We start from the raw sequence: 20,217 nt of genomic DNA, 5'->3' as shown, positions 1-20,217 counted from the left end.
GCAACACTGTTGGACAATGAATGATAATCCTCAACAAGTCAGTATTTTAGTTTAGGTTCTGTCTGTATCTGTTTGGTAACTAAAAGAACTCAGTGTACAGTTGACAACTAAATAAGAGGAGTGAACTTTGGTTGAGGACTATTTTCAACCCAGGATTAATACACCTTAAGGAGTTCTTAAGGAGTATTTATAGCAGCTAGATGGTGTAGCAGAGTAAGAGGGATTGATTCAAAATAAACCTGAGAGTCCATGTTGATGTTAGTGATGTGTTCTTACTGTTTTTTTGGACAACATTGACGTATAGGACAGTTTTGGTTTTGGTCCTTTCACAGGATTTGTTGACACAAAGAAAAGTATGTGTCTCTTAAACCAGTGTTTAAGACTATGTGTCTATGTGAATGGTTTTGTTTTCCTGCATGTGTCACACACACACACACACACACACACACACACACACACACACACACACACACACACACACACACACACACACACACACTCACACTCATACGTTATCCAGAATAGGGAGCCACAGAGACTGGTAATCCCTCATTAACATCAGTTGTGTCTGTAACTGTCAGCAGAGTTCAGGAAGTTCAGGAACTAAATGTGACTTTCCACCTCTGTTCTTGTTGATACCAACTGCTGCATTTTCTCACCTTGTAGGTTCTCTACTGAAAAATAAATGTCTAAACCAAAAGCTTAATCAAAAATGAGATGCACATCATGGAAACTTTTAAAACTTGTAATACAGCAAAATCCACAGTAGATACACTACAGATTGATTTGAATCACAGAGAAATTCACACAAGCTCGCACAGGACAGGAAATATAGGCAGTGATATGTGAGGCCATCTTTCGGTGAACTTCAAACAGGCAACAGACTCTGAAGAAACCCTTCTTTCATGCTTTTAATCCCCCTGAGGGACTGGATTGCTAAACCTGTTTCCTGCTGTGACCATCAAATATCTAGACTGAGAACATGCACAGAAAGTTGAACAAAGAAATACCTGAAGAGTGGAGACTGTAGCAGCCAGAGGATGGGACAGGAAGAGAAGAGCAGATAGACAGCAGCCTGCAGGAGAGGAAAATAAAGGGGAGGGGAGGAAGAGGAAGAGGAAGAGGAAGAGGAAGAGGAGAGGAGAGGAGAGGAGAGGAGAGGAGAGGAGAGGAGAGGAGAGGAGAGGAGAGGAGAGGAGAGGAGAGGAGAGGAGAGGAGAGGAGAGGAGAGGAGAGGAGAGGAGAGGAAGGGTTACCGGTATTCCTGCAGCCATGGCAGACAGTAGTTTTTGTCTCCATCTGTCCTTCCCTGTCACTGTCCCATCCTCCTGCTTCTCTGGCTGCAAGACAGAGGGACAGGTTATACACACACACACACACACACACACACACACACACACACACACACACACACACACACACACACACACACACACACACACACACACACACACACATACACAGAAACCACACTGTCCACTATGTAGACCCTGTCATTATCTGGTTTATGATGATAATAGCTGTGTTATTTTATTCATAATTAAAGGATTGCTCACTAATGTCAGCAATTAAAGCAATTTTCAGCTCTAAAAATGCACAAAAAATAGATATAAACGAACCAATGCTATAAAGTTACTGACATATTTATCACTATATCTATGACTGTATTGCAGCATTTAAAATAACAGTGCAGCTGTGTTGAAGTCTGACCTCTATGTTTTCCTGTAGTCCACTCACTTGTAATATATCTTAGTGTAACAAAATGTGGATGATTGACAGACCACACTGTTTACTTCACTGTTTACCAGACAGGTTGTATGTTTCATGATCATAGCAGACAATACGGAACCAAAAAACACAACAACAAGACGTCAGTCAGAATAGAGAAGTGTCAGTTGTATTATTGTAAATCAACAGCTAGTTTGGGGGACAACTGAGTGGTGCATTTTTCTTTTTCTTGAAAAACAGCCCAAAAATGGCATAAATTTCACCTGTAGGATTCTTCAGGTTTCCTACTTCTATCCCCTGGTCAGATTTTGGGAGGGTGTAGCCGTGATCCTGTATCATGTGTGTTAGTTCCTGCCTCACTCTGGCAGTAGCAGGACACCATCTGTCACCGCTGCAAGTGTATGTGGGCCAACAGGACTTAATATGATTGACCCAATTTACACACAGAATCTAGATCATTCCAAGTCCTTAGATTATAACGCCAATGTTCTCCACAAATAAAACCATCAGGATCATCAGGAAGCATCTGATATCAACTGTGACGACTGAGTCAGGTAGAAAAGTTTCATGAGTAACTGAGTACAGTGTTTGTTTTCCCAGAGTGAACAGATGGTTAAGTATAAGACAAGACCTTTCAGTTTCCTTGACAGCCAGGTCCAGCTAAGAGGACAGAAGTTATATTTCCTTCATATGATATTATCTAAACATAAACACAGAGTTAGGAGAAAATGCTTTTGGAAAACTTAAACCCATCAGAGTTTTTGTATTTTCTTACCTCATTCTTTTTCTTCTTTTTCTTGTTTTTCTGCTTCCTCTGTCTTTTCTGAAGGAGGATGGTCTCGTATTTTGGCCTGGGGTGTTCCTGAGGGACAGAGAGGAGAAAGAGATGAATTTGTAGACATCATTTACATGCTTGTGTGTGTGTGTGTGTGTGTGTGTGTGTGTGTGTGTGCTTGTGTTTGTAATGCTCATGTGTATATCTACATGCTTTCTGCAGAAGTGTGTGTGTGTGTGTGTGTGTGTGTGTGTGTGTGTGTGTGTGTGTGTGTGTGTGTGTGTGTGTGTGTGTGTGTGTGTGTGTGCGTACGCTGCTCATGTACATTCACGTTGGACGATGTTGTGCAGACGGATTGTTTAACGTCCATCTGTGTTCAGTGTCACAGATTGGAGGCACTGTGTCCTTCATGTGTCCAGTTGAAAGAATTGTTGCATGTCTGCTGTCACTCAAAAACCATAACAACAGCCTCCCCCTGACTTGAGTCACCTTAAACATTACAACTTACTGTAATTAACATGCATTGATATTACAGGAATGAACAAGCTTAGAAACTTTTGAAAAACCGCCGGCATTCAATGTTCAGAGAAATGTTCACTGGAGTTGTACAGGACTGTCCAACGTTTTACTTTTGTCTGGTAGATGTGGGCACATCACTGAGTTCCTTTGTTTAGTTGCGGTGTTCAGTGCTCACCTCGTCCTCCTCGATGCCTGTCAGATCCCAGCTGAAGCTCAGACTGATCTGACGACGCTTCCAGTGTTCCAGGAACAACACCGCTGCACGATCACACAAACACAAAGACATTGAACAACTTTGATCTTCAGATACATGCACTGAACTTTTGTACGGCAGCGATGCACTGATTACTGATCTGTCTGCTAATTAAAATAAAGACATTTAGCACACGGACAGGCAAAATCTTCAACTACATCCTCTAGTGGTTTTAATCAGGACTATTGATGAAGTACCAGAGTGCACACATGTCCATGTTGTAAAGTTGTGGCTAGTTTCTAAGGTAGTGTGAACACTGCGATGGAAAGTTAACATAGCCTGCATGGTAAATAATGTATATTTCTATCACTGTAATTTAAAAAAATCAACCAAAACCAAAAGTTTTATTTACAAAATTGTTTAAATTGATTTTATGAAAACATTTTTGTTTTGACAAATTATGAATCTATTGTTTCAATTTTTCTGCTGCAACAGGAAGCTGATCAGCACAGTTTACATCAAACAGGTTCTCTTGAGACATAGACAGCTCACATTCTCCAGGCAATAAGAAAAGAACACAAAACACATGTATTAACCTTTAATGTGAGCTGCTTTAGCCTGTTCCTCTCAGCACAACTTACACTGGAGGTGAAGGAGGAGGTTGTAAGATATTAATGAGCAACTTCCCACCAGCTCTCTCTTTCACAAACACACACACACACAAACATATGCGCTCGTGTACACACACACACACACACACACACACACACACACGTAACCTCACCCCACAGAGACATGAAGATGGCGAAGAAGACGGTGGCGGGGTTATCGAAGAGGTGTGAAGCTCTGGCCGTGCCGCAGGCCGTGCTCAGATGCCAGAAGTCACAGGCTCCGTCGCACAGAGGACACATGGTGAAATTGAGACGCTCATCACACATCTCCAGACTGATGGGGAGAAAGCAAAGATTTAAGTCACACAGCTCCGACTGTTAGAGGTATCAGCATTAATTGCAAGGCACGTGCCACAAGTACAAAATTAAGTGAGTCTCTACATTTGTGTCTGTGGAAAAAACAGCCAGAGATCTTTGTGTCTGTTACATTTAACCATAAGAAATGAATGGAACTTTTAACACAACACCACAATATAATACCTCTCTGCTTTGACCTTATTCGTACTCAGTGTTGGCTGACTTATCAACCTTTTGCTTCATGACTGACACATACACACACACACACACACACACACACACACACACACACACACACACACACACACACACACACACACACACACACTGCCAGCCATACCTTCTGTGTACCTCCCACACACCCCTGACTAAAGCCAGATACTGCAGGTTTCTGGGCAATCCCTGTCTAGTGTGTGTGTGTGTGTGTGTGTGTGTGTGTGTGTGTGTGTGTGTGTGTGTGTGTGTGTGTGTGTGTGTGTGTGTGTGTGTGTGCATTAAAACTGTGGTAGGAAAAAAAATCCTAATTTCCTGGATTCTGGTAATGAGAGTATTTGATTTATTATTTCTATCCATCCCATTATCATGTTTTGCTACTTATTTAAACTGAAATGTGGGATTCAATGAAACCACAAAAGTAAAAACTGGATCTTTCTGCAGGGGCTTTCTGGTGTGTGTACCTGGGTATGTTAGTGTCCACTGTCGCCACCCCGTAGCCAAACACAATGATTCCCACTATGGAGGCCGGTATGAGCAGCTGAGTGTAAACGCCGAGCCATGCGAAGTACAGGCCGATTTTCTCCCCAAAGTACTTCCTGTGGGTCGGAGGTCAGGCATTAAATAAAGGCATCAAAGGGAGGGACAGTGCAGTTCATGGTCAATGCGGAGCAGACTGAAGAATTAAACAGCACGCAACACAGAGGTCAAACACTGTGTTTGATCCTAAAATAGATTAAGGAGAGTATTAATGCTTTATTTAGGTCTCTCATTCACTGCACTGATCCCTGGGGAAATATCTTCTTCCAGATTTGTGTACAAATTCTGCCCCTGATAGACATAACCCTAACCATCAATACACACAATCATCCATGATGCTTGCAGCAAACAATCGAGGAGTGATGCAACATTCATGTCATGTTGGAGTTCTTCTCATTTCAGACTTAATAGATAGTAAATAGTGTTCTCAGTTTATTTGCCCCCTGGGAGAGTTAAGTACCTGACCACTGTTGGAATTCACCAATTGATTCCACCGAGTTGTTTTGATCAGAGACACCAATAGGCAGATTCAATCAGCAAGTTGATTTATTCAGCAACTTCAGCATACATGATATCACGGAGAGCCCAACATCAACCAGAGGTCTCTCTGTTGGAGTCTGTCTTCAGCACTTGATATTACATACTTTATACACAGTAGGGCGGGACTTTAGTCTCGCATGTTCCACAAGAGGAGTACCAACTCATTATAATGAGTTGGTACCGTGACCTCCTGAATCTGAGTTCAGCTCGCGTGTGAGTTATCACGTACCGAAACTTACTTCGTGTTTTCATGACCTTGGGCACACAGCTGTGTGCAGTATATCTTAATGCTGAGTCGACAGGGTTACATATAGTATCATAATAGCATTTGACTAAAGACTGGATTAAACATATATATATACATACATATATACATATATATATATATATATATATGTATATATGTATGTATGTATATATGTATATATATATATATACATATACATACACACATACATACAAATGGGCATAGCATAAGCCTAATCTACCACAATTTAAGCATAATCTACCACACCACCAACCAAATATGGAGGCCTAACATGAACCAAAGACCTTCATCCAGTGTAATTCAACTCAAACTGAATGTCCAACATTTTTTGTTTAAAATGAATCTCTCTTTAACTGCAGAGTTCGAATTCTGAGCTGGGAAAGTGAAGAGCACTCACTTTTGATTTTAAGGCAAGATTTTGTATTTTCTTATTTTACCTGTGTATCCATACATCTAAATAATCAGTTAACTCTAAAGAAAATATGGCCATGCGAGTCGAAAAGTGTTCTTTAGCATTTGGGTGCTCATAATTCTGCTGTAATGCACAGACTTGGTGATTGTAATAAAGGTAGGTTGTGTTGCTTTGATCATTTTAACCTGTAAAGTGTGCTCTACAAATAAAATAAATGTATTATTATAAGATTTAACATTTTCAATAAACCAAATAACAAGTCTGCTATTGAGGCACATTAACTTATCATGCAGTAAAAGACACATCACAACTCTACTGATCACTAAATACTGATTTCTCCATTGTCACATTACCTGACGAGATCGACGGGCTGGTATTTGTAAAAGGCTGAGTATCGGGCCCACTCTTCAAGCAGAACCTGACAACAGACAGGACAGATAGAGAAAGATAGAGACAAAGTCAGTGTGGGTGTTTGTTGTCAAGTTGGAAGTTGAAAATGATTCTCAGAGGCAGAGCTGATCTGGAGGCAGAAACGCTCTGATTGGTCGAATTAAACCTCAGTGGATGAAGCTGTAGAGCTGCAGTGTAAGTAACACTATCCTGAAGCCAAGTAAAAAAAAAACAGAGTCAGGAGGAGGAAGATAGTATCATGAAGCCTGCTGCTCAGGATGCTGATAACATATTATCTATCACAACAAAGCATCTGCTTTATCGAGTAGATTATATCATGACTGCCTTAAACATGAATAAAAGGATAAAGAAGTTAGTAATAACTCTCAAAATTTGAATACATTGAACCTATTGCTTTACGTACTGCCCGTGTGCCAACCTGTGCCCCGAAAACGTTTTTTGTTTTGCTCTGTTGTTTGAAATTTCAGTCAATCAAGGAGGTTGTTTTCGCCCTCAGAGCAGCTCTGCCTTTGAGAAATGTTTATTGAACTTAAACTCCAATCTGTGACAGTGTCAGACAGATGGCAGGATGGAACCGTCTCCAAAAAAAAAAGGAAAAACATTGGCGATGAGACTGACAGACAAAAACACAGTTGTTTAGAAGAATAAAGGGTTTTCAGTTTAAATGTCTCGTACAGTAGAATTTTATCATAGAGACATTTCTGTCTTAATGGCTGCACTTAAGGTAATTGTCTGGAGTATACTGGAACCGTGCAAATGAACAGAAGTAGTAAATTTTAGTATTTCTTTATTAGACAGACAGATGGAGAGGCGGAGGCAGAGAAGATGAAGAGGGAAATGGAGGCCGTAGAGACATACAGGGCGACAAATGAAAGAGGAGTCAGTGCACCTGTCTGTCGTTCCTTTCATCAAGGTGTCCGATGACCTTGTAGTCACCCTGAGGAGAGAGAAGAGGGTGAAAAACACACAGACACATGCTCACAATAACACACAGCACACTCTCTGGAAAGCATTCAGAAACACACACATTGGAACACACAAATGAACTACAAAAATCTGCCTTAACTCGGCAATACCACAAGAAGGCAATATAAAGAAACACTATCCAAATACAGTTAAAACACTTTCACTCGGCACAGAGCGCCTTGTCATGCTGAGACTTTTCAAACACACCCGTAAACACTGAAATTAAAGTCGTCAATTTCACTTCAAGAACCAAACTGATGGTTGAAATCATATCCACTTTCCTAATACAACATTAGCTTTAAGAACTGATATCCAACCTGCTGCTTACAGTTTATTTCAGTAAAAGTTCACACTGCGGAGACTTCAAACATGCTCAGACAGGAAGTACTGTATGTCATAAAGAGGGATCTTAAGATGGACCTCACTAACCCCCTTTTCTATGTTTCAAGCATAGCTTATCAGAAACATGGTAATGCTGTTGAGAGTGGGCATTTTTCCTCGTTTGTACAGGTACATAGCTTCAACATTTGAGTATCTCAGCTTTTCATTTAAATGTTAACGTGGCTCTTGGTCCAGACAAATGTCACACTACTCACTGACACCTGTTTTAGAAAGTATAACAAGATGCAACAAAACACTGACTGACTGTGATTCTTTTTCCACAAAACTTTCCACTCACTGACAATTTAATTATAGTGCAGCACATTACAACCAACTGGCACTTTCAAAGTTCACACTTACATCATGAAGAGGGAAAGCAGCGTCGTACACGTCTTTCGCTATCAACGCGCTGATGCCTGGAACAAAGGGAGAGAGAGAGCAGAGACGTTACAACCCCAAGAGAGTGTTGGTTTGTCATTCATGGGTCTCCTGCCACAAATCATGCACTGCATCCTCCAGGGAGAAGACAGACTTTTATTTGTACCTAAACCTCAGTAGGACGAGAGTTTTAAACCAGAAACTCAAACAGCTGGTGATGTTTGAGCTACAAAGAGCCGTGAAGACTTTTATATGTATGCACACCTAAAGGCTGCGTTTACACCAAATGGTTCCAGGATGTGGTGTAAATAAAGAGCGAGCTTCTGTAAAGAGTACCTTCTGTCACGCATCTCACATCCAGCACACTGCACTTCTGATGTGATTTCTGATGTGATTTCTAAGGTAGAAATGTGTCTGGACCCAAATTTCTAACTGTTTCAGTCAGAAAATGGAGCAAAACTTTTTTTGTAGTCATGTGAGACCAGAATTTATGTAACAGGTACTTTGTACACCACCTGTATCTTGTGGAGCAGCAGCGGTGCGTTATGGAGTTTTCTGCAGTCTGTACCCTCTTTTTATAAATTCAGATTTTCAATGTCAGGCTCTCTGGGACTGTACAAGGTGCCACCGCCTGCGCTGTGAATGTCGGGGCGGACACTGACACACCAGACGACCTGGTGTACACAACTGGCTCCTTCATCGAAGTAATTAATCAATTAATTATCAGTGCCGCAAAGGGGACTGGGAACCATGCAGTGATTAGCTGTGCTATTAATGACCGTCATGACTGACCGACACACACACACACACACACACACACACACACACACACACACACACACACACACACACAAATGCATGACTGCTCACTCAACTAGCTAGAAACAACCACAACTCCCAGAGGCCTCTGGTTCAATCTCAGCCTGATCCAGGAAGTGTGACCCACTTGTAGAGGAGACGGAGGAGAGCAACAGAAACAGAGAGAGTGTGTGACTACTCTGTGTGTGATTGTGTGTGTGTGTGTTTGACAAAATGTGTGCACTTAGCATGAAGGAGGAAGAGAATAGAGGTTACAGAGACGCAGCTCTATTTTCTGTCCCCTTCGTCCCCTGCAGCTCCAACGGTACCCGCTGGCTGAGACCGTCTGCTGTGATGGCCGAGCCAAGCAGACATATGGTGGACACTGGAGACGAAACGGGTGTGAGCTCGTTTCTATATGGGACTGATGGGCGTCGTCAATGCAGAGGCAGCTGTCCTCTGCAGGTTATTAAAATATACACACAGAAAAGCAAGAGCACCGCTAACCTGAAAGCAAGACATGCTGAATACTTTGCAGAGTTTATAAAATCCACAAAAGAGGTTTATTTGTCTCATACAGACAAACAGTGGCGGACACACTGAAGTCTTCTTGACACAGACACTTTTTTGTGTTTTACATATTTACTTTTCCAACTACAACTGATTCTGCTGTAAGGTTGGACTAATAATTTGCTCCTTGTCCCTGTGGACGTCTGAGACTGAAGGAAATGTTAATGAACAAAGATGTCTTTCTAGGAACAGTCAGAGAGGAATAGATTTCAGCAGCCATCACCTAACAAATCAGTGTTAAAAAAAAGATGTTAGTGTCGTCCAATTATTCAGTCATAGCATTTCACTTAATCTCCCAGCAGCCATTGCAAATATCCCCGTCCAGTTCTCCTGCACTCTAATAAACACACTTCATCTGAAGTCTTTCAGCACAACATTTAACTGCAAACCTACAGCTGACTTTACCTTGCAGTGTCACAAGTGTTGCACATGGTTTTCACCACTTTTTAATGCAATCCTTAAAGATATTACACTGTCACCTAATGGCAGAAAATGAAGACAACATGGCTGTTGGAGTTTGTCCAGTTTATTCTCACTCACTCAACCGTTACCTGACCTGTCGCTGGAAATCTGTTCTCAAAACTGATCCGTATCGCAAAACACTACAAAGGGTCAGAAAGCCTTGACATCACGCCAATACAAACAACTGCTGACGGTCTTGACGTCACTTCACTAGATTCAGTTTCAATAGTAACCTCATGTGCTGTCTTAAACCTGGAAATGTTTTTCTAACAATAGCAGATTGATCATACTTCAAGGGGACAGGAGGTATAAGCAGAGGAGGAGGGTTGCTGCTATTTATTCTGTTTGCCAACAGAGGAGAATAAAGTGATCAATTATCTTGCACACCATTTTAGACCAGGAAAAACATGGTGGAAAAATCATTGACTGCCGTCAGATGCTCCTGCCTCCAGCAACCACGATGAGTCCATCTATTGTTATTCATGTACATCACCAAGGCCAAAGCTCAGCAAACTCCTCCTCAAATCTGTCTCCATTGAACAGTTTGGCATCCTCACCGATGGTTTGACAGGTTCGTGCGCACGCCGTCCGTCTCAGGATCTCATACACCTGCGGAAGATACGAATTTGTTAGACTGGAAATATACTGGATATTAATCCTGGACTTAAACACCAACCAGGAGGAAGAGATTACAACATCAATAAACACTCACTATTCTGCCCCTTGTAGCGTTGTCAAAGAAAGTTTCTTTAGAAGTGATGTTGTATCTGAAAAAAAAAAAAAAAAAAAAAAAGTGAATAAAAGACTTTCAAAACAAACTTTTTAGACAAAATACCTGCTTATTGGGTCATCATAGAACAGAACAATGCAGTTTACATCATCTTACAGTGTCACAGCATCTTATTATTTCAAGTAATGACGATCACTCTGTATATTACAGTATGATTTATGGCTGGCATGGCTACTTATGCTTCAGTTTTTGCACTGCTTAGTGTCTTCTTATGTGTTAGCACAGACTACAGCAGCAACAATCAACCAGGGACATTTCATTTGGTTCTAATCACATTTATTTATGAGACTTTAAAAAATAATCTGTCTATGGTTTGCTATCATCAGCCATTTAAGGGCCTTACTTCACAAACATAGACGGTGGCTTATATAGTCTAACTTTAGTTTAACTGAAGTTAAAGTCTAAAAGGACTGAATGAATCTTGCCGTTTATTGCCAGTGTCATTTTAAATCATTTTAAATATGCAAAATGATCTGTTCAAAACAAAGAGAGAGAGAGAGAGAGAGACAGAGAGAGAGAGAGAGTTTGTGTGTGTGTGTGTGTGTGTGTGTGTGTGTGCGTCTCTCACAGGTGAAGTTTGTCCCTGGAGAAGCAGTGTGAAATGAATTTGGTGCGTCCGTGGTCCTGATGTGGTACTTTGGGCTGGAAGGGCTGGTTCAGTTTCCTCCACATGGTGCTCATACCGAAACGCCCGCTTTCCTCTTTAAGTTCATAACTCTGAGGCAACCAGCAACACAGAAGCAGCCACCTTATTATACACATTAGACACTCAAATCATATAAAAGTAATAAACAGTTCAGAGAAGATATTTATAACATTGATTGTAAAGGGAACTAACCCTCACACCAAAACTTACCACTAATGTTTGAAATGGTTTCTTCTCTCCTTTGGAGTCTATTGTTACTGTATTGAAACTACCACAGAAATAACAAGAATACACCTACAAACAGCTACTCTACATGGACCCAGAAGCACGGTATGAACTGCGACAGTGAGGTCCTGAGATCTTACCGCCTTGGTGGGGACTTTGATCTTGAGAAACTCAGCCTCTCGACACAATACAGGCCAAGGAGCATGTAGCCGGGTAAAGCTGGGGCCGTGGGTCTTTAACTAAAAAGACAAAACATATTGTAAACATATGACATCACTCTTATGTGACTGAATGCAGTCTGGAACATACAGAAGAAAAAGATTTGCCTCTACATGCTTGAAAGCTGTAGATACAGGTTTGACTCTCAAGTGTTCTTGGTGTGCATGTACCTTACATGTGTGAGCTCAGGTTTTTTTTTTTTACTGATAAATCGTGTTTTTAGACCCTAACTTTTATGTTTTGGGGAAATATTTGACTAGAATCCTTGCCTGGAACCACTTGCTGTTTAAAAATGGTTTAACAGACCACCTGTTCACTTTGCAGTCCAGTAAAGCAGACTTTGTTTTAGCAGCAGAGACCCAAATATGTGCTGTACTTCATTTTAACGATTGCTTGTCAGCTTTTTTCGCCTCCAGACTTTACAACTGGCATCTGGAGCAGCAACTCAACACTGCAGATTGAACAGCGCTTTACGATCCAAGTTGTGCTTGAAATCTGAGCCAGGTAGGACCAACCCGTGCCATCGCTCTGACCCACTGAAACACTTGGGCTAACCGGTTTGGCCAGCATAATTCCTCTGGTATCTATAAAAGATAGATGCGGTCTCTGTTCCTAAAGCAAAGCCAGGAGCTGTTTTCTTCACTGCTTTATGCTTACATCCTGTTCCTGACAAATTGAGTGTTTTGTTGTTGTTGTTTATCGAATTCACCAAACCGATATAATGTATTTATCGTAGATTAAGTTCTGACTCATCGAGCTTGTTCTGCCAGTGAATCATGGTCTGGTGCCCACACTGTAATTATTAGATTAACATTAAGATGCATTTGCAAAATTGGATATTTAGCAGCTTCAGATGGCATCAAGAGATACGTGAGTGAATTCTGAATGCTGGAGCACTAAAAAACCTGTTTCTGTGGCTCAACAAGAATAAACAATGGAATAGAAATAAAAAAAAACAGTGAAAGCAGTGAAAAAACTCATCCTCCAAAATCTATGCTGCAGCCGTTTGTAGAGCTGGTTTGTGGTGTGAGTGAGAGTGTGACCAGAAATGAAAGACAGCAGAGGCAGCGGGGGCCGACAGCCAGGTAACCTTACCCTCCTCAGACCCCCATCAGCCTCTGTGTGTGTGTGTGTGTGGGGAGGGGGGGGGGGGGGTGAGAAGAGAAAAGGTGGCATGGCAAATGATGGAAACCTGAAACGATTCCCTTTCTCCTCTCTCGACTCCTACTCTCCTGAGATCTTTCACTCCCCCTCACCACCCGCCCCTCCTCACATATATTACTGTACCTTCTGCTGCCTGCGAGACACTGTTTCACTGACTGATTGACTGACTGGCTGGCTGACTCACTCACTGTCACTCTTGCTCCTCTTATATTTCATTATCGTCCCTCTCACTCACATCCACACGGTCCTTTGTCCCACTCAGAGGCACAGTGGAGTGTAGAGGCACATGAACTTCAACCCTTTTAATAAAATGCATTTAGTAGAAATCACCCACATGTATTATTATAGAGGAAGATAACTTAGAGATAAGTTTTAATGTTTTTACTTGCAATGAGGGCCATCTGCAGACAATGGAAAATAACTCCTAAAATCAAATGAATAAACTCATTGAAACATGGAGGTTGTCATTGAACAATAAAACTGCCTTTTTAATTTGTATCAGTTTGTGTTTACTTTGTGTTGTCAGCATTGTGGTTATTACCAAGAAGGGTTTGTTTGTTTGTTTGTTTGTTTGTCTGTTTGTCAGCAGGATTACAGAAAAACTACTGGCCTGATTTTTATGAAACTTGATATAAAAGTGTCTTGAACCAGGGAGGAAGCCATTAAGTTCTGGAGCAAATCTGAATCTCAAAGCAGATTCACTCGTTATTTTAATTAACACGGGAAAAAAACATTTGGTCTTCTAAATGCCATCTGCCTTAAAACCCTGTGGATGGTAGTTAAGTTCAATAGTGTTAAAATATAGGCAATTCTAGAAATACAATGACTCTATAACAGTCCACATTGACAGGTAGCACTAATCCTGAGATACACATGCACTGGCTCAAACTTAATAAAACATGCAGTCGTTATGGAGCACAGTGGTTTCATTGGGGAGACATCATTATAATAGTCTTAGAAATGTCTTCAGACATATATTGCCGCTGCAGTTGCAGATTTGAATGTTATAAAAGAATGGACTAATGGCCTGCGATCTCTGAGTGTCCTTTTACTTCTGGAAGTTTTCAAAAATAGATAACCAGTAGCAAACTTTAACATATAAATAAAAGGTAAATACAAGAGCTGAACTATCTCCAGTGGTATTGTTGGTGTTTCATCAAATTAGACAACATTTCCCCTCAGCATGGTTTCTTGCTTTTCCTCTTTTCACACATTGAAGATGATAAACATGTTGGAAGTGATCGAAAACAGACCTGACATCCATTAACTGGTCTGTGAGCTGATTGTAAGAAAGTAGGGTCTGAAGAAGATAGACCTCGAGTCCTGCTCAAGTTTACGATAAACCCATCTCACCATCTTTGTATTTGCTCAGGAAGGACAGCGCACTCTTGTTGAACTGTAACTTAGTCCCTTATTTCTTTTTTTGTACCCATGTTCTATGACTGTCTCTATTTCACATGCTAACATTCATCTCTCTGAAACCCTCCTTCCTCCACCTCCTTCCCCTTCTTTCTCATCGCTCCATCAAAAAGCAGAAGATATAAAAAGCTTTTAGCCCGGAGAAGGTTAATTAGGAGAAGGATTTCCAATTATCTTTATCTCTGTAGGGGGAGGAGGGGGGGTAACTAGGCCGCAGCCGGGGGCGTCTTCGGGTGGTGAGGGAGGGGGATTATTGAGTAGGTGAGGGTGATCAGTTGAGTGATGGTTGAGTAGGAAAGTAGGAAAGTGTGACAGTAAGCGGAGAAGAATCTGACAGTGAGATGAGAGTGTGAGTGAGGCGCATTAAATCACAGTTACACAAAGAGAAAAAGAGTGTGAAAGGTGTCTATTAGCAGAATTCATTGATCGGGGGTCCACACTGTGGGGGTGTCGACATTAGAGGATCTCACAGACCTGCAGGTGGTCAGATGGAGGCGACTGACTGGAAGTCTTTCTCCTCTATTTCACAACCATAAGCTTCCTGTTGCATCACAGTTTAAAAAGACATATTTAAGATTAACTGATTAGCTGATTATTTGTGCTGACTAGTTCCATTTTTCATAAAACAAGGAGCACAATACACAAAAATTACAAGATCACAAACCAAGGTCGAGAATCACGTCAGCTACACGTTTCTGCTGCAGAACTCTGAACATCTGTTGCATGACACAATGAAAGGAAAAGCCTACGCAACTCTTAAAGAGTAATTAAGTATTGAACATGCCCGACTTTGGTTTCTATGCTCCCAGGCAGCCTCTCATTTCTTCCCACATCCCCTGGATTTCCTACTATAGCTTTAAATGTGTTTGTCTGCCTATGTGGTTGTAGCATGTGGTGTGTCTATATGGGGGGAATTTCAGGTTTGAATCCAAGTCAATATTTTATACTTTACATTACATTTCATTTAGCTGACGCTTTTATCCAAAGCGACTTACAATAAGTACATTTCAACCATGAGGGTGCATTCAGAACAACAACAATTAAGAAAGTACAATTTTCTTCAAGAAAGCCAAACTACAAAGTGCTATCAGTAAGTGCCATTTTAAGCTACTAAAGTTCTACTATTCAAGGTAAAGTCTGAAGAGGTGTGGTTTTAGTTTGCGGCGGAAGATGTTCAGAGTTTCCGCTGTCCTGATGTCGGTGGGGAGCTCATTCCACCATTTAGGAGCCAGGACAGCAAACAGTCGTGATTTTGTAGAGTGTTTAACTCAGTGAGGAGCAACAAGCTGATTGGTAGAAGCAGAGCGGAGGGAGCGGGCTGGGATGTAAGGTTGGACCATGTCCTGGATGTAGACTGGACTCGATCTGTTCACAGCACGGTACGCAAGTACCAATGTTTGGAAACGGATGCAGGCAGCTACTGGTAACCAGTGAAGGGAGGAGGAGGGGGAGGAGGGGGGAGGAGGGGGGGAGGAGGAGGAGGAGGGGGAGAAGGGGGAGGAGGAGGAGGAGGAGGAGAGTAGTGGGAGTGAATTTAGGAGGTTAAAGACCAGTCGAGCTGCTGCATTCTGGATGAGCTGCAGAGGACGGATGGCACTAACAGGTAGACCTGCCAGGAGGGAGTTACAGTAGTCCAGATGTGAGATGACCAGAACCTGGACCAGAACCTGGACCAGAACCTGGACCAGAACCTGCGCCGCCTTCTGAGTGAGAAGAGGACGTATTCTCCTGATGTTGTGCAGTTCCATTTTACATTAAGAATTAAAATAAAGATAGCGGTTGTGTGTTTGACTCTGAATGCAGCCAAAATGCAAGTGACCAACACTAAATACTGTACCTGAACACATCCTGTGTGGACACATGTTGAATTGAAGCTGTTGATCTGCTAACATGCCCTACGTTCTAATATCCATACTATTTAATATGCCAGAAAAAGATTTAGTATGTACTAATACATAGTATGTTAAAGGTAGTTTGCCAAAAATACCAGGATGTCCTACTACATCTGCTCGTATTTTGCAGTCTACCGGTCAGCATGCTACTCTGGCTGTTCTGACCCACAATCCTCTGCAGAAGAACATAAGTCACATCCACTGAAACGCAGAGACAGTTGGTGGTGCTAAGCTCCGCCCCCAAAAGGAAGGAGAAGGAGAAGAACAAGAAGAAGCATTAAAAGGAAGCGTACTTGTTCCAAATAGTATGTCCCAATTGAATACGTACTACATGCACCAGTACATGTATTGTAAGGGTAGCTGCAGTATGTACTAAACATTTTTTTTTTTTTTAAAGTAAGCGATTCAAAGGGAAAGTATCCACACAGGAAGCGTGATGTTAACAAAGCACCAGATTCATTGATCCACGGGTGTCTGCACAGGACGAATTCAGGCACAATACTGAACGTGGGTCACCTGCAATTTGGTGTAGGCCGCTGCATTGATTAAAATAGAAGTCTATTTGTTCCATCAGACACAGCTGAAATGACTAAAGCAGTCTGGGGTAAAGCCCAACACCTCACAACCCTGTTTTAGGAGATGAATGACAGAACGGGAGAGTTTCCCATGTCCTCCTCTATAAATACTGGCATAACATTTGGGATTATGTTTTGATTGAACTATAATTTAAGTAACTAAAGTGGCCTTACAAAAAAAAAAAATGTGAAGGATGAGACACTAAGCTTACAAACAATTACTCTGACATATCACTTGACGAGTACATATGAGAGATTCTCAGTAGCATCACGGCCGCTGCAGTAATGGACTGAAATGCCTTTTCCTCCAAGATAAAATAAAAAAAATAAAAACCACATCCTCCTCCTGTTTTCACTTTCTGTTCAGTATTTATTGTTCTATTTTTCCTTATGATTAGGATTTCCCTAAAACTCAGCAGGACTTAAGAAGGCAGGTGTAGTGAAGACGAGCATGCTGTCCTCTTTGCCTAATAAGACATCTTTGGGGACAGACTGTTTCTCTACCGAATGGAAGTCTTAATCCTGCTCATTCTGTCTCTAAAGCCCCCACAGACTGAACTCTTCAGAAGTCCCAGCTCCACTTCTTGAATTAACATCTTGCTCTGATTTAATTAAAAGTGTTCTGTAAGAGGATGTCCCTAGCGGATCAAAGGTCAGCTCAATAATCCACAGGCACAGTCAACAAGTTTGACATCTGACTCTCTTTTTTTCACACATCAAATTAATCTGAAGGCAAACAGGTTGGCCACAAGCAGGACAATTTAATTCACTTGTTTCGTTTATATAAAAGCAATAACACTTTAGTTGGTTTATCCTCAACATGTCATCCACTTCCTTTTACCCACCAAGTGCTTTTGCCTTGTGTTGTCGTGGTGTGACAGTTTTATCTGTTTGGACCTGCATTAAGATTTGCATGGATTAAAAAAAAACACCCGTTTCTGTCAAATATACAGTTGTGCCTGAAACACACCACTTTTTAAATGGCACGAATCCCACTCTGCTCTTTATCATTTTCTTTTCAACTGTTTTGCACTACGTCTCATTACAATAAATGTTGTCATATCCATCAAATTGCCTCCTCAGACTAGAGCAATAATGGATAAAACTTTGTACACCTTCAGTCTTGCGAAATAAATTAGACAAAGAAATGAACGTTTTATAATTTATGCATTCTCCAGGCATTACTTTGGATGTCTGTGGGTTATGAAGTCTCTCAAATTTTAAGAATAATCTGTTCTTTATTGCTGCTGAGCAGAAAATCACATTGTTCTTTGTAGCGTTAACAATATTACTGCATGATATGGATGTGAAGCAGAAGAGTCCCATTTAAATGTGCCTAATGTTTCGAAATGCAAACAGATTTGCAGTAAAATGACATTTTGTGTCCATTCAATCGCCAAATAGTGTTAACCGAGCTCTTAGCTTAACCTTAATCCCTCAAAATTGTACTACAATGTCCACTAAAACCTTCTGGCACACATTTAATTCCACCATAAGCCAACATGTCAACAGTTAATGCTCTGTCCCTGTGATGTAAATTAATTTAGTTCGAATTAGAGAATCACTTTCGACTGCCTCAATCTGAACAGATTAGCACTTGCTGTGGCTGTATGTATTTTATTAATTATGATGAGTTAACATCAGACCACTATAACTTTCCAGCTAATTTTATTATCCACCTACACACTGCAGAAACAAAATTATCTTTGGCTGTCTGTATATGAGTGATTGAGTAAGCGGCAAACCTACAGATGTTCAGGCAGTGTTCCTTCTCTCTGGCAGCATCTCCTGCAAACACTAACATCTAACTCCATATCGAATGTAAGGAGTGCAATTATGTGTTGGTCAGTCCTTGTGTAAGAGTACCTGCCTCTATGTTCAGATTAAGGATACTGGAATGCAAGTATTCCTCCACTCTCAGCAGCAGATTTGATCTAACTGTTGATCCATGAGATAAGATGAAGAGCGATCAGTCAATCAGCTAATCTCATCCTGGCTTAGGCTCCGTGGCCACACTGTCAACAATCTGATTAATACTCGCCTGCAGACTGAACACACAGCCAAGTGGCTGCCAGCCAACACACACACAGATACACACACATGTATTTGGTAAAGTAGTTATGACACACATACATGCTCAATCCAAGTGTTGCACTGTTCATTTTTGCAGGCTATCTTTGCACTGGAAGGGCAGATCATTCTTTCTTTTACATTGAACCCTGCATGAAACCCAACATTGTATCTTCCTCTTCGTACTGGACACACAACAATTCACAAAACTGCACCAGCCGAAGGGAGCGTCACTTCAATTTGCCAAATGATTCCTCTTCCCGCTGGAGCCAAAGAGCACCGGGAGCTCATTTAGTAACAAGTGCAACTTTCACAATAACTACATTTGTACAAGCGTGTGGCAGCGAGCCTGCAGCATCACTACACCACCACGGAGCACACAGACTGCGTGTTCTGCCAAGCGCCTACCGCACACACAGGCCAAAAGCAGGACAAAACCACACATGCAAGTGGCGGTTGCTACGTAACACACAATCACAGCGAATGCGATTAGTACATGTCAAAACAAAATGACCCGTTTTGGGCTAAATTAGTAAATCGATACAAAAAGGTCAGTGCAGCAGCTGTGTTGGCTGCAGTGACTAGAGTTAAAGTCTGCCAGCAACGATGAAACCATCAGGCCCTCGTGTGGCTCCAAAATAAACAGAATCCCAGTCTTGTATATTGATGGTATAGGCTATGAAAAATAAAATAGAATAAACAGAATAAACAGAAGTTTAGATTGTAAATAACTAAATTATGGTTAGAAAACAGCAGTGAAAGTGAGTCACATTCAGCAGAACATGCACATTAACAGGAAAAAGACACAAAAATCCTCTTGGGAGAAGATAAATTGAAATGGTTTTCGGAGTTCAATTTAAATACTCAAAGCTCACCATTAAGATTCAATGATCCTCGCAGTAGCTGTTGACTGGGGAAGTGTTGTACATTATCCTGCTCTTCATGGAACCACTTGGTACAAATTTGCACTGCTGTGTGTATGAGAGCACTGTAAGCTTGGACCCTGCACACTCCCTTAATGAATCTCTTTCTTGGTCCTGTAAAAATCAGCTATATGCTGACAGCGCCAAGTGTTTGCATTTTTTTAGAAGGAGG

General features: G+C 41.3%; 1 protein-coding gene across 1 annotated transcript in view; it reads right to left on the bottom strand.

Annotated features, from left to right (window-relative positions):
* The window catches only part of ano2b (anoctamin 2b), a 61,456-nt gene that overhangs the window by 31,220 nt on the left and 10,019 nt on the right, over positions 1-20,217 (bottom strand). The window contains exons 3-13 of the mRNA XM_069156552.1: positions 11,924-12,022; positions 11,481-11,629; positions 10,835-10,889; positions 10,680-10,731; positions 8,275-8,330; positions 7,457-7,504; positions 6,510-6,574; positions 4,861-4,995; positions 4,000-4,160; positions 3,198-3,280; positions 2,504-2,590 (exon numbers count right to left, since the gene is read on the bottom strand). Of these exons, the coding sequence (XP_069012653.1) occupies positions 2,504-2,590; positions 3,198-3,280; positions 4,000-4,160; positions 4,861-4,995; positions 6,510-6,574; positions 7,457-7,504; positions 8,275-8,330; positions 10,680-10,731; positions 10,835-10,889; positions 11,481-11,629; positions 11,924-12,022 (990 nt within the window). The remainder of the gene's footprint in view (positions 1-2,503; positions 2,591-3,197; positions 3,281-3,999; positions 4,161-4,860; positions 4,996-6,509; positions 6,575-7,456; positions 7,505-8,274; positions 8,331-10,679; positions 10,732-10,834; positions 10,890-11,480; positions 11,630-11,923; positions 12,023-20,217) is intronic.

This window comes from Embiotoca jacksoni, unplaced genomic scaffold (assembly GCF_022577435.1).
Source record: "Embiotoca jacksoni isolate LCO1_2020_lvr unplaced genomic scaffold, fEmbJac1.0.p SCAF_21, whole genome shotgun sequence".
NCBI classification, from domain to species: domain Eukaryota; kingdom Metazoa; phylum Chordata; class Actinopteri; family Embiotocidae; genus Embiotoca; species Embiotoca jacksoni.
The sequence above is the reverse complement of the archived record's forward strand: the minus strand, read 5'-3'. Positions and strand labels throughout refer to the sequence as shown.